General features: G+C 40.4%; 1 protein-coding gene across 1 annotated transcript in view; it reads left to right on the top strand.

Annotated features, from left to right (window-relative positions):
- Nucleotides 1-4,628, top strand: part of LOC137997585 (histamine H2 receptor-like) — an 8,862-nt gene extending 4,234 nt beyond the window's left edge. The window contains exon 2 of the mRNA XM_068843662.1: nucleotides 3,109-4,628. Coding sequence (XP_068699763.1) covers nucleotides 3,109-4,050 — 942 coding nt within the window. The 3' untranslated portion in view covers nucleotides 4,051-4,628. The remainder of the gene's footprint in view (nucleotides 1-3,108) is intronic.
- The last annotated feature ends 10,372 nt before the right edge of the window (nucleotides 4,629-15,000 follow it).

The following is a 15,000-nucleotide window of genomic DNA, read 5'->3' as shown; positions in this document are numbered from 1 at the left end:
CCCTGGGGAAAACGTCCACGCAAATGATAGATACTTCCTGTGCTCCGGGAATATTTCCAGGTGATGGTAACCAGATTTTAAGTCAAAAGTAAACATAAACTCTGCAGGATTCAAAATCTCTTTCGCAATAGACAAATCCTCACACCTGAATCGGCATTTATAAAGGAAGTGATTAACGTGGCGAAGATCTAAAATTAAACGCTTTTTGCCTGATTTTTGAATAGATACTGACAAAGGATTGATGATAATAGGAGCTTCAAACACTTCAGTGACGCAACCATTGATAACGAGATCGTTGATGGCACGTTCGACAAAAACTGGCTGCTTCAAAGCCGAACTATTATTTCTAGCTGTGAAGGGCGGAGGAATTTGAAGAAGGGGTAACTTGTAGCCATATTCAATAACATCCAGGATAAATCGAGGCGCGTGAATGTTATTCCAGAATTTAAGGGCTCCACGTAGCCGTCCTTTAACGGACAAATAAACATCGCCAGATTGAAGCTCGAGAAAATTTCCGTTGGCGCGAAGAAACACTAATTCGTCGCTGTCATCATGAACAATGTCCGGATCCAGATCGACATCCAAAGTAAGTCATTTGGAATTCTGACCGGTATTAGAAGGAACATTAAACCGCAAATTCGGACAGGAAGCCCTCCAATGCCCGGGTTTGCCACAGGCGAAGCACAAACCAGATGCCGATCTCAGAGACGAAAGCAGCGGGTTTACACGCGAAAACAAGTTGGGCATCTGTGCGGCGGAAAACTGTGCCGTTGTTGAAGTCAAAGTGACATTACTTCTTTGCCGCATCGGGCGAGATGTGAAACGCTTCGTGGACCTAGCTGCTCGTGATTCGGCCCTGTATATCTTTTTTTTTTTCATCTTCTTCGTCGTCTGCGAGGTCATGGTGTTTATATTCGAGGACCGTCTTCCACCCTTACTACGATTTATCGGCATGTAAGATCAACTTTTGACGCTCTTGAAGCAGATCCATACCTTTATCTAAGACTTATTTGGTCTTGTCTACGTCGTTCCTTTCGAGGGCAATTTGAGCATCTTCAACGGCATCTTTGATAGCTTTGTTAGCTTTGTACTGCTCCTAGTTACTCTTTTTATTGAACTGAGGAACGGAATCTGGCTTCAGCCTCTTAATCTCGGACATCTGCTGGGAAGCGATGGACTCGTTAGACCGTTTAAGGTCAGAAATCGATGAACCCACGAGATCTTTGATCTGAACGAGAAGATCTTTGTTGTTTTCAGCGATTACTCTCCTGACGCCTGCTTCATCCATAACAAGGCCAGAAAAGTGATGAAGAGAAGAGAAAAACCTAAAAACGAAAGTACTAGTGGCAAGGCTGACCCTAGAATGTCTCAAGTTTCTCAACCTTCTCTTTTACAAACGTACTACCCATGAACCCTAGCATACTACGCTCGCACCCAGGTCTCTGTTCCGTGTCGGCAAAATATTAATTCACGGCAATACCGATTATCACAAATTACATAATGTGGAAATACCTGGTAAAATCATTTTATTCCCAAAGAGTTTGAATTGTGTACAACATCGGGTTAGCCGATTAGGCCTATTTGCTCTTGCCATTACATAGTTCAGTCGATTGATTTAAAAGAGAATATTAAGTATTAATAGTATGCATGAAAATTACTCAATTCTGATTGGCTAAGAGAAATGCAGCTTTCAGGTAACATAGTGCAGGAAAGAAATATTTCAGCGCCAGAAGAAGTAAGGCCTGTTTTAAACGTTGAACTTCACATGTGGAGAATTTAAAAATAATGCAAACAGGAAAAAGTTATTGTTTTCGCAAATTTGCATTAAATTCGGCACATGTGAAGTTCAACGTTTGAAACGGTCTTAATCAAGCAAGCATTCTGATTGGTCAATGAGCAAACTAATTTAGAGGTAGAAAAACAAATGCCGTCCCTAAATAGTGTATATTATTAATAAGTAATCACATAATTTTACTCGTGCAATTTGCAATAAATAATCACTCATAAATTGTTTCAAGGACTTCAAATTGCGGTCACCCTACGGGCTTGATCAATTTTGTTCGTGTATGAAAAAAATTATTGGTGCTTATTTATTGCAAATTGAACTGGAAAGCATGCGATTACCCATACAAAAATGAAGTTGTTACAGTCTGTGACAAAATTCCTTGGAATAGTACACGACTATGTACGTGTGACCTTCGCGGCTTACTCTCCCCTCACAACGTTGTTTGCAAGCGAGTTTCTGAGCCCATTTGCGAAAACAACATTGTGGGAGGGCAAGTTATTGCAAAGTGTTTCAATAATTTTGTCCGAAGCTGTAAGAGTCACTTGACAGTAAAGCGTTGCAAGTTTTGAAACATTGTGAAGATGCCATATTCTCGGTTAAAGGTTGTAGATCAATATTCGATCTCATTAACTCGAGCTTTTGAGCTCGATGTCATCGCGTCTCCAAGAGGTCGGTTTGTTGGCTCTCACTGCCTTGCTTCATTTCACAACCTTTGTGGACCACTGAAAATGAATACATTTTCGTACTGATACCACCGCCATGAAGTGCATTCGTAAGGTTGTTTTGAATAAAGGAGCACATGCCGTGTTTCAAAAAAATTTACAAGTGTCCATTTATGCCACATCACACGAAAATCATCGGCGTGTCAAAGTTACGAAGAAGCAACGCATTCCAATTTTGCTCAGTCCAGAGGTCACGTTTGATTAGCTATCTTTGACTTTCTTTGTATATTGACCAATCAAAATGCTTGGTTAGTTAATTACCATTAAATTAAATTTCCTCTCTTCTTTATTGCGTTACCTGACAACAGCATATCTCTTAGCCAATCAGAATTAGTAAATTTTCCAAGTACATTGCTAATTATTTAAGAGTGGAGTTAATCGCCCATGTCACACCGCGGCCATTTTGTCCCGGGAGACCAAAAAAGCATTGTTTTACCACGCCAAGCCTCACCCTCATGGTTTCCACTGCGAGGCTTGGCGTGGTAAAACAAAGCTTTTTTGGTCTCTCGGGACAATATGGCCGCCGTGTGACAAGGGCGAATTGGTAGATGCAAATTTATCCTAATGTTAGTGTAGCCGTCGTTTTCTTTCTTAACTTAGATGACCAATCAGTCTGATCTACAAAACAGAACTTTAAAGCTCAATTGTTTTTTGTCATCCGAGTACATTGCCTGGCTGACAGTTTTTGGCATCGAGGCTGTTGCTATCGTCATACTGAATGCCCTTACAATCATGATTTTCCTGAAAGAGCGAAGACTTCGCAAGCGTAGCATGTACCTTACGATCAGCCTGGCAGTTGCAGACATGTTTAATGCATTGTCATTGATATTGATCTCCTGGATTTTCATTCTGGGGAACGATTTTAACTCTTGGAAGATTAACTTTTTTGGGATCTACGTGGTGTTAGAAGCTTTGATGGCTTACTTTCCAACAGTCTCAGTAACAAACCTCGCTGCTATTTCTTTGGAGCGAATGCACGCAACTTTTCGTCCATTCAAGCACCGCCTCGTCAAAAAGAAACTGTTTGGAGCAGCTGTTGCGGCTGTTTGGATTACAGCTATTGTTCTTACAGCCATCATTTTGTCACAGTTGCTGTTCGACATTAGTAGGGATCACGGGAGTGCAGCATACATCTCATTCCTATTCTGTTGCGTTTTAGTTATCCTGGTTTCTTACTCGTCCATCGCTGCTAAGTTTTACTGTGGAGCTCATCCTCAACGTCACGGTGCAATCAGTAGAGAGAGAAAACTGACGAAGACACTGTTCATTGTAACGGTTGTATCGTTAATACTGTTGCTGCCCCTAAATATTTTTTACATTGTTTTTTTTCTTTATTCAGGCGAGCGTCGTTCTGAAACAATTTCTGATCAAACAGGGTGGCATTTACATCTAATGTACTGTGTAACCTGCTTGTTTTACGCAAACTCTTTTATAAATCCGGTGCTATATGCATTGAAAATACCAGAGTTTAAAAGAGCTCTGCTTGTCTTATTACGTTGCAGATTTCCTCGCTCGGAGCAAGTTCAGATTTTTTCCTTCTAATGAGATGCAATCTTTGAGATTTTATTGAGCAAATTAGTGAATGTGTGTTTATCAACTATATTGAAACTGAGCATACGAAATTTTGTCCGACCACTCTTAATTTTTGACTTGAGAAACAATTCGAAATGCCAAAATTTTGTAGTCAATTGTCTATTTATACGTTTTTAGCACGATAGTCGAGTTTGATATAAATATTAATTTTGTAAGACCACTGTGAAATTCGCGTTCTATAAAGTTGATGTATAAATGTATTCTGTTATATGACGGACAGTGTGGCATGGTTTGGCGAAGTGTACGACGAGATTTGTGAAAAACAGTGCGACTGATACGTTCCTCCGAACTTCAACGCCCTTTTCCGTCCCAGATCTCTATTTGGCGGCTGTTTTGAGTGCGCCTTACTTATTCCATTGTATATTCTATTTTATTTTTTTCCTTTATGTTTCGCTGCATGGCTACATCGAAAGAGGTGATATTTATATTCTAAAATTTGTGGAAAATATATAACTTGATACATAGAGTTTAAGTTTAATTTTAAGCTAAAACCTAAGAAGACACGTACAAATTACTTAAAATTTTCATTTTTTAATCGCTACTTGACAGATTGGAATAGTATTCCATTCAAAATTATGTATGCACCTTCGTGAAGCAGTTTTAAGTCCTATCTATTAGATCATTTGTGTCAATTTTAAAACAGGTGTAACTCGTGAGTCACAAGTATGTAATTTAATTAGGTTAGCTTTGTGCCGCATTTAAATTTTACTTCTTAATTTTTTCAATGTTTAATATAGGAGAATATTCTTTGTATGGGAATTTAGTTTCCCCCAATTATTCTTCAGTCATGCACTTTTGTATTTTCTGCAACTTATTTACTTTTATAAGAATGACAAAGTAATTATTAAACTTAAGTACATTACTGGTACATTAAAATAAACAAAACATATGAGGATCTATGTCACAGTGTCCGAAAATAATATTGGACATTTGCACTAAGCAGATAAACTTTTTTTTGTAACTCAAGCGAAGGCAATTTCAGGACCCCAAGTCTCTCCTGATAAACTTTCTCTGATCCGCAAATGACTCGAGTAACTCGTCTCTGTATGGACTCTATAGTTTTGACGTACCTCACTAAATACGGATTCCAGACCTGACAACCATATTCCAAAATTGGACGCACTAAGGTTTTATATACTGTCGAGACTCCCGAGACTCCTTCAGAATTGTTTGGACCAAAGGTTCGCCTTATCACACCTAGACAGTACCTTATAAATTGGCTTTAGGAAATATAAAGTTTGTATTGTAATCCCAATACAGGGAAGACTCCAGCCAGACACCAAGCCGCTTGTGGTGATTTACTGCTGTCAAGGGTTTGTCGGACAACCAGTACTCAAGATGAAATGGATCCTTGGATATCGATAGGTGTAGGACCTTGGACTTTTCGGACTTCAGAGTAACAAGCCAGGAGTTACACCGGTCATAGGCACGATGGAGGTCAGTTTGAAGATCTTCACAATCCAACTCTGAAGGAACTTTCCGATGAAAAATACTGTCGTCGGCAAAGAGTCCACAGTTACACTTAACTGCTAAAGGAAAGTCATTAATATAAACAAGAAAGAGCAAAGAGACCAAAGTACGTTTTTTAGGCACGCCAGATATGGCCATCATGCATCAATTACTACTCTTTGCATTCTTGTAGTCAAGAAATCTGAAATCCATCCCAATAATTGACCCTTGATTCCGTGATGTTGGAGTTTTAGTAGCAGGTGCGAGTGGGAGACTTTATCCAAAGCTTTCGCAAAGTCTAGGAAAATTGCATCCACAGAGCCACGCTCTTCAAGAATACTAAGCCACTCGTGGACAAGCTGGAGCAGCTTAGTTGCCTATTAAAACTGAGAATAGAGTAAAATTCCCAAAGGCCTGAAGGGATATTTGTGACTAATGGACCCAAAGCGAATGCATTGTAAGTATATATAGGAACGTATATCAAAGTCTAAAAGATGTCGTTTTGTCCGTTTCCGAAACATCAATAAGCTTCTCTTGAGAATGTACCGTTAAACACCTTAATTGCAAATCGTTCAAGGTGTCAGTATTTCCGTGGTGTCCTTTTAATTTTAACTCACACTTTCTATTATAAACAAACCTTATATGCGTTTCTTTCAATTAAATCTCAAGTTTTCCAAAATTCTCCAATGAATTCATAAACCTAGATCGCATAAACCTAGACCGAAATCAAACGAACAAGCGAAGGGAGAGGGGTGAGAAGAAGGAGCGAGAAGCCGCCTGCAATTTTCCAATCATGTGTGACGAGCACAATGTCAACTAGCAACCAATCATTGCGCGCCTTGTGCAAGCATTGGCGGAAATACAAAGATGTAACTGAGATTTCATGTACCATTAGCGTCTCCCTGTCCATGTTTCTACTTTGTACGATTCGTCGACAATGACAGCTTACAATCTTTTGTGGAAGTTATTAGAATGTCCTTTCAGCACCTTGAGAAATGATAGCGACCTTAATTAAGCTTGTCCAGCATATCATCTGCCGATGCGAAAACTGGCTGGAACTTCCCTTACGTTCTAATCCGCTACGCTCAAACGTAAGTAAAATATTTTCTCCCTTAATGCTTAAAAATTCACAACAAACAACTTCCTAATGGTTGGTTGCTCAGGTATTCCACCAAAGGACATCTATTGGTTGCAATCAGATTCGAATCAGATGGACATCCTAGACAAGAAGATACTTTATACTAGCTACAAATACAAATTAATAAAAATGCTTAATGAGGAAACGTCTGATATGTCGTCCAATACATATAATATACAGATTTAGCCAAGCCTAAAAGCGGAGCTCCCCTTTCTAACCCCAGAAAGCAATTTAGTGTATATGGAAACAATCATACTTCTGCATAAAGTACAAAATTAATCGTCATTAGTGTGTACAGTTTACATAGCCTGCAGAACAGGCGTTTTTTGGCAGGCGGACGCTTGTTAAAGTTCTAACGTTCGTAATGGGCCGCCATGTTGAAAGAACACAGCTGGTAGAGGACCATTTCGTACTGTCCTCCTCTCACTGAGTGCTTTTTTTTTTTTTTTGACTGGCCTCAGGCCTCTGTTAGTCTTGCTATCCAAGATGTCGGCCAATAATTCTTACCAAAACAAAAATACGCCTGCTTTTCAGGCTACAGTTTACAGTGATCAAACACCTCTGAGTTGACAGCATTAAACAAACAAGCCTTGCAAAGAATAACCAACAGCTCCTGGCTTGTTTATTCTTACTGGCTGTAAGATTAGTGAAAATAAAAGGCTTTCGAATTGTCCGCGTTTTGGTTTTCCCGGATGTTGCTTAAGACATTTTGTACCATTTACTACGCTGCTGACGCTTTACAGATCTTTGGTTTCTCCTTACCTTTTATATGGCCTTACGGTCTGGGGTCAGGCACTTCAGATATATCTTAACGAGGGCTCAGGGGGACATTGGGGTCAGCAAAACCGAAGAAAAAATCATCCAAAGCCGCAAGACCGCAAAAAAAATTCGGCCAAAACCGAAAAACGCATACAAAACCGTCACAAAACCGATACAATGGTGACAATTGCAGCGTACAGAACAAACTACACTAACACTTTATTTCATCAAAGTATTTGTGAATGTCGTGCACTTGTCTAAAGCCTTCATATCTTTTAGTACCTGCTAAAATCATAGGCTTTATTTCTGCCGCTCTCTCGAGCGCGGACTTTGTGGCCTCATTTTCCGTAAAGCAGCTGGTAATGGAGCCAAGTGAACTTAGGGGAATTTGCACACAAGTCCTCCCTAAAATTTCAATTTTGCAATCGCAAAAAGCTATAGCTCTGGAAACTTCAATCAAAACTCTCTGATTGAACATTTCTATTTGATAACTAAGACCTGACAGTTAGTTTGGAGATTCGAATGGAATGTTTAATCTTGGTCTACTGACATGCAATTGCATTGAGGAAGCTAACCAGTACTGTTTGTTCCTTGTTTTACATGGAAGCAGGAAGGTTAAATGTAGTAATTAGTAGAAAATTCGTCGATGTCCCTAACCCTGGGAATTGTTGTCATCTGCACTGACTTCGTCTCTACTTTCATCAAATTCTTGCTGGCCTTTATCAGAGTCACTAGCTTCTCACTCATTTCATGCTCGTTCACATCTATCTCCATTGGTTCCTTCATCGTCGTCCACTCCGCACCAACTCGGGCGTCATTCGACACGCGTGATCCCCTACCATGACATCTAGTTGGTCACGCATTCCTCTCAATAACTTTTGCGTTTCGCGGCTATAGAGTGTTTTCATGTGACGTCTCCGGGAATTGAGCTCTACTATCACTCAAACATTTTCTTTTGTTTCGGAGGAAAAACAAGGTTACTGATCACGTGAGTGAAAACAGGCATCTTGAACCCTAATGGGACCTTACATTCTGTTTATCAGGCTCTAGTACAACCTCATTTCAACTACTGCAACATTGTTTGGGGAAACTGTGGAGTAACTTTGCAGGAGAAACTGCAAAAACTACAAAACAGAGCAGCCCGTGTCTTGACCTACTCTAACTATGACACTCGTGTTAACAATTTATTTGAACTCTTAAGATGGAAATCCCTAGTCTCTCAAAGGCAAATTAAAAGAGCAACAATGGTATTTAAGTCCCTACAGGGACTAGGACCTGAGTATCTCTGCTCGAAAATTGTCCATCGCGATTCTGGTTATTGTTTGAGAGACTCTTTGAATATGGTAAATGTTCCCCAACCGCGCACAAACTACTACAAAAAACAGCTTTAGCTATTTAGAGGCGCAGTTTTGTGGAACAGTTTGCCATTAGAACTAAGGAAAGCATTAACGACTGATTGAAGAGGTTATCTAAGCCATTATTCTAAACACGGCATTCATGGAAAGCAGCTCTTATTGTATGATATTGAGTAAGATAGTTAATGTAGTTTACATAGTTCTATCTATAAATTTTTAATTGTACATATATATTTTTTTATATTGCTGATGAATTGCACCATGGTTAAATAAAGATTAAATAAATAAATAAAACTCTATTTGAGATCAATTGCCGCTCAAATCTAAGAAAAACCGGAACCCAAATGTGAGTACATTTGCCAGATTGATGGAACTTGTCTTGAAGGGTCTACATTGAAAAATCTGTTTGATTTACCTTGATGATGTGATTGTCATGGCGCGTACATTCGAGGAGGCGTTAGAACGGCTGAAGCAAGTGTCTGAACGACTTACCCGGGCGGGACTAAAGCTTAAGCCGAAGAAGTGTTTTCTCTTCCAGAAACGAGTTTCATATCTCGGACATGTGGTCACAGAAGAGGGCATCGACCCAGACACTGGAAAAGTCGAACAACTTCGCACGTGGCCCATTCTGAAAAACAGGACAGAGGTCAAAAGCTTCCTCGGTCTTGCTTCTTATTACCGTCGGTTTGCCCCTGATTTCTCAACCAAAGCTCAACCGCTGTACAAGCTAACAGAAGCAAAGACAGAATTTGTTTGGACAGGGGAATGTCAGCTGGCTTTCGACAGCCTCAAGAGTTCGCTTACGTCCTCTAGAGTCCTGGCCTACCCGACCAGAGAGGGTCAGTTTGTGCAAGACACCGACGCATCAGACCATGGAATTGGTGCAGTGTTATCACAGCTTCAAGACGGTATGGAAAGACCTATTTCATTTGCAAGTCGAACATTGTCCAAGTTTGAAAGGAACTATTGTGTGACTCAGCGTGAGCTTTTGGCAATTGTAGAGTTTGTCAAGCAACATCGGCATTACCTACAAGGTACAAGATTCTGCATTCGAACTGTCATTAAAGCTAAGGACCCAGAAGGACAACTGGAACGTTGGATTGAATTCTTAAGTACGTTTGACTTTGAGATCCAGTATCGACCGGGACAACGCCACTAGAATGCTGATGCACTTTCTCGTCGACTTTGCGATGACCGTTGTAGGTAGTGTAAGTGTTGGAAACCTCAGAAACAAGTGTCCTTGGTTCATGTCGGTGTCCAAACAGCGATGCATGTCCCTAACCAGGACAGTGGGCAACAAGCAGAATGTAAACGTCCTGTTGGTGAGCGTTGTGCCACGGTCAGGTTGGAACCAACATGGACTTCCCACTTCTTGAGGGAGCAGTAGGAAGCAGTTCCTGATCTTAAAGTCATCATTGGATGGAAGGAAGCCAATGAAAGGAAGCCATTGTGGGAGGAGGTGTGACCTCAGAGCTGTGCTGTAAAGTCCTTGTGGTCAAAATGGGACCGGCTGCTCTTCAGAAACCGTGTACTTTGTCGCAAATGGGAAAATGACATTGGAAATCAGACGAACAGCCACATTGTTCTTCCCGTCATTCTCCGACAGACTGCCTTTGAAGCTCATCATAACCACACGCTTGCGAGATGTCGTGGTGTGCGAAAGACCATAAACGCCCTTCAGTCTTGTTATTATTGGCCAGGCCCTACAACAGCATGCGAAGTTCATGGATTGGTCGCCAGTTGCCATGTTTGCGGATCAAAGAAAACATAGGGGAAGGAAGGGTCGCGCTCCTTTACAACAGTGCGTGGTGGAACGCATTGCGATTGAAATTCTTGGTCCACTGCCAGAAACTCCACGAAAGAACAAGTTTGTACTGGTGGTTAGTGATTACTTCACCAAATGAGAAGTTGGTGAGCGAGTTCATTTGTCGCTTTGGTGTACACCGTGAACTCCATAGCGACCAAGGAACTAACTTTGAATCAAGGGTCTTTGCTGAAATTTGCAAGCTTGTAGACATCGAGAAAACTCGCACTACCCCAATGCACCCCCAATCCGATGGACAGGTGGAACGCTTCAATAGGACCCTCGTTGAAATGTTGCGTGGGAAGATTAAGGAAGATCAAAAGGACTGGGATCTTCAGCTACCAGCTTGCATGATGGCCTACCGAGGTGTTGTTCATGAGTCAACAGGGGTTTCGCCTAATCTCTTAATGCTGGGTAGAGAGCTGGAAGTTCCTTTGGATGTCATAACCGAGGCACCCCCCGATGCACCACCACTCAAGACGGACTACGCCCAAGCTGTTCAAAAGAGATTGGTCAGTGCTCATGATTTGCCTAGACGACATTTGAGCAAGGCAGCCATGCGCCAGAAACGGAGCTATGACAAACGCCTTGCTGGCAGACCATGTGTTATTGGTGATTCTGTTTGGCTGCACAATGTTCGGAGAAAGAAAGGGAGAAATTACAAACTTGACTGCCCTTGGGAGGTCAACCCCCTCCCCCCAAATAAACCGTATTTGACACATATTAAATACATTCGCGTTCAACCCTAATCGAAACCTTCACGGCATTAAATTAAAATACGCGTTCGTGATATCTAGCATAAACAAATGAGGCTTAGTATGCGGATCGAGGAGAGTATAATTGGCTAAGGAGTATACTTTCCTCCGACATCTGAATAGTTCTACCATACACATCGGAAATCGGATCCTTTCCGATTATAAACATTGGTGGTAGTGATACTGGTATTGGCAATGATGATGGTAGTGGTACTCACGTTGGCAGTGGCATTGGCAGTGGCAGTGGTAGTGACAGTGGCAATGGCAGTGGTGGTAGTAGTAGTAGTAGTAGTAGTAGTAGTAGTAGTAGTAGTAGTAGTAGTAGTAGTAGTAGTAGTAGTAGTAGTAGCAGCAGAAACCCAAAAGGGTTGAAAGGTGTAGCGCGTGTTCACAGATTCCAAATATTCAGTGCGAACTGATTGGTTGAATGTTTCAGTGCTGAGTACCATATTTTAAAACCCCTCGCTCTTGTTGTTCCAAATATGGTACTTAGCAAACTGAATATTCAGAAGCTTGTTTCCCATAACACAAGGGGCCGTTACACGTTTTTGGGTTTTTGGTAGTAGTAGTAGTAGTAGTAGTAGTAGTAGTAGTAGTAGTAGTAGTAGTAGTAGTAGTAGTAGTAGTAGTAGTAGTAGTAGTAGTAGTAGTAGTAGTAGTAGTAGTAGTAGTAGTAGTAGTAGTAGTAGTAGTAGTGGTAGTAGTAGTAGTAGTAGTAGTAGTAGTAGGAGTAGTAGTAGTAAGCGAACCATTCAGTGCACGAAGCTTGAAGCAAAAGTGATCGAATGAACTTTGACACAGCTAGGCTACTTATGTTCATGTTAGTGTCATTGTCTGACGGTTAGGTATCTGCAACAGCCATAAGTCCTCCTCTCCTTGACGTTCAACCCTCTCTACATTTTTTTAGTGTAATAACAGGCTGTGAACAGGACAAAGCAGCAGTGCAAAACGTATCAAGGAAACGCGATTCTTAATTGAAATGTGAGGCATATACATTTCAAAGTTCATGCTACATCTAGACTCAGCTTACACTATAAGTACTTCTCAACGCTTTTAAGACGGAATCCACCAGAAGTTCGAGAAACAAGTGGACAAAAACCTAGTATCAAGATTATTTACATCGTATTACAAACTTCTGTACGACTGTTTTTAATATCTTCTTAAAAAAAAAAATCATTTCTAGGAACACCAAACGTCGAAAGCGAATGTTGAACTTCGTATGAAATACTTGAAAGTATTGGTGAGATGAAACGGATGATGAAATTTTGCTTGTGTTTGCACAAGTTCTCCGAACTTTGAAATTTATTTTCTCTCGTACCGATGGGAAATTGTTTTCGGTGTTATTTCAGGCAATTATATATGTATTTAGGGTTAAGAAAATGTAAAAATGACTGTAAAATACTTAAAATTATTCTGGTACCAGATTTTTGTGCACTAAAACCTGAAATTGCTCGATTATCTATCGGATTTCAGAGCCCATGTCAAAGCTTTCCATGCAGCGGTGGAGCATGTCGACCTCTTTACAACGAAAATGACTGTACGAATATCTGTAACCACGAAAGGTCTGGGAAACACTGTGACCATGTCGGTAGGACAGGCTTCGTTAATTGTGCTTTTATTTTATCTTTGAAAACTAATATTTTCCCCCGAAGAAATTGCAAATAACTATTTGATGCTACCATTGTTTGCCCTTCATGATCAATTTGTCCTGCATGATTTGTCGCTGTAATATTGAGAGAATTTTTCTCATTGAGTTTTGCGGCATATCGAAGATTAGAGAGAATCTCAATAAGCAAAATAAAAAAAAACAAAATTCATCACATTTGGCCCTCGTAGCACAGAATGTCTTATTTTCGCAGGCCAGGTTGTCTCGGTTGCATAGGAAGGGAAGAATCGTTACATTAATATGCGGCAGCGATTAATGGAGAAACGCACATGTTTAAATACAGTTGCTTTGTTTACATTATTAGCCTATTAAGGGGCTAAGGGGTCAGCTGAATATTTTTTGTGTGGCAATATTTAGTCCAATGTCATGAGAGACCCACTAGCTAGAAAACGAAGGCTAGCGACATTTTGCGTGAGTACTTACCATAGACGGTACATATACCATGCAAATTAGTCTTCGCTGAAATCTGTAGCTTTACTGCACAAGAACGTAGGCCAGCATTTTTAGTCTCTTAATCCATACTGAAGAATATTCTCTGTATTTTTTTTTTTTTGTGTGATCTTCTAGGAGTTTGTTCATCCAGGAGCTGCATCAATGAGCTCCCGGTTCATCTTTCTGCTGCGTGACACCTTGCAAGCAATTAATGATACTGTTAAGGAGGAGAATTTCATTTCAAAACATTTCGCTTTCGGCCTCCGTCTTGATTCTGAATAGGCTATATTTTACAAGTTCACCTCTGCCTCCTCTTCAAAGCGAGTGTAACGGCTACGTTTTTGCTAGGAAAATTATTTTTATTCGTATGCAAAGAATAACTAATTCCCATCACATAAAATTCTGAATCACACTTAGATTACCTTTGAAGAGGAGGCAGAAATGTACCGGAAATGGCTTATCTATAACTGAAACGGATCATCCGTCATGACGAATCATCTGTCTCAGTAGTATGAAAAGTAGGGATGGATCATCCGTTTGATAAAGGAGGGATTATAGGTCTGGGATGAAATTATTCGACTTGACAAACAAAGGTGTCATGGATAATTCGTCCACACAGAAGATCCGTCCTTTCAACTGTATCTATGCGCAAAGGAATTATCAAGCGAACTATTTCTGGATTTGCTAAGTTCGTTCCAGACGGATGATCCGTCTCTTGTATCAATTCGGCAATTTCGTAAAATTGGAACAGTTATTGGAATTAATTAATGAGCAATTTATTCTAGTCGCGCCTTGTTGAGATTGATTATAGCCAACGTACCATCTCATATCCAAGGCGCGCTAATGGAATGATTTTTAAATATTCTTGTTTTGATAGATTTATTTTTTAGACTTCAACGCCGGGGCAGCTGTGACAAAGACTTCGTACATATTTCTGATTCTTGTTACACAGCTTGTCTTCCTGTCGGAGTAGAGGACATTGACCGCAAGCTCAATCACTAGCGCAGGCTACCAACCATTCTACGGACGACTGAATGGAAAAAAGAGGATCTTCTGGTGTTTGGTGCTCGTATACTGTATCAGACGGAAGAGATTATCTTCAAGTTGATTTGGCCTCAGTGAAGACAATTTGTGCAGTTGCAACTCAAGGAGCTGGAAGTGGAGTTTCAAGGGTCACTACCTACAAGCTACAGTTTTCCTTGGATGGATCATCTTTTAAAACTTACATGAAGAATGATGTTGTCAAGGTAAAGTAGAATGTAAATTAAACAACAATAACAACAAAAACCCAATGACCTAACCTTAAGGGACGAATCAATCAAAGACGAATTTTGGTCCATATTCAGCAAAACACGGGATATATATCTAGACGAATTTCAGACGAAATGACCAGCTCAGACGAAAAATTTGACTTGGGCGAGATTTTCGTCTCCAGTATTAATTTGGCCATTAATTGCAAGAGTGAAGACTTAAACAGCATCTTCAAAAACTGTGCATGAATCTTACAATAGTGTAAACGTCAATTTTTCATAAGTTTTCAA

This window comes from Montipora foliosa, chromosome 3 (assembly GCF_036669935.1).
Source record: "Montipora foliosa isolate CH-2021 chromosome 3, ASM3666993v2, whole genome shotgun sequence".
Lineage (NCBI taxonomy): Eukaryota > Metazoa > Cnidaria > Anthozoa > Scleractinia > Acroporidae > Montipora > Montipora foliosa.
The sequence above is the reverse complement of the archived record's forward strand: the minus strand, read 5'-3'. Positions and strand labels throughout refer to the sequence as shown.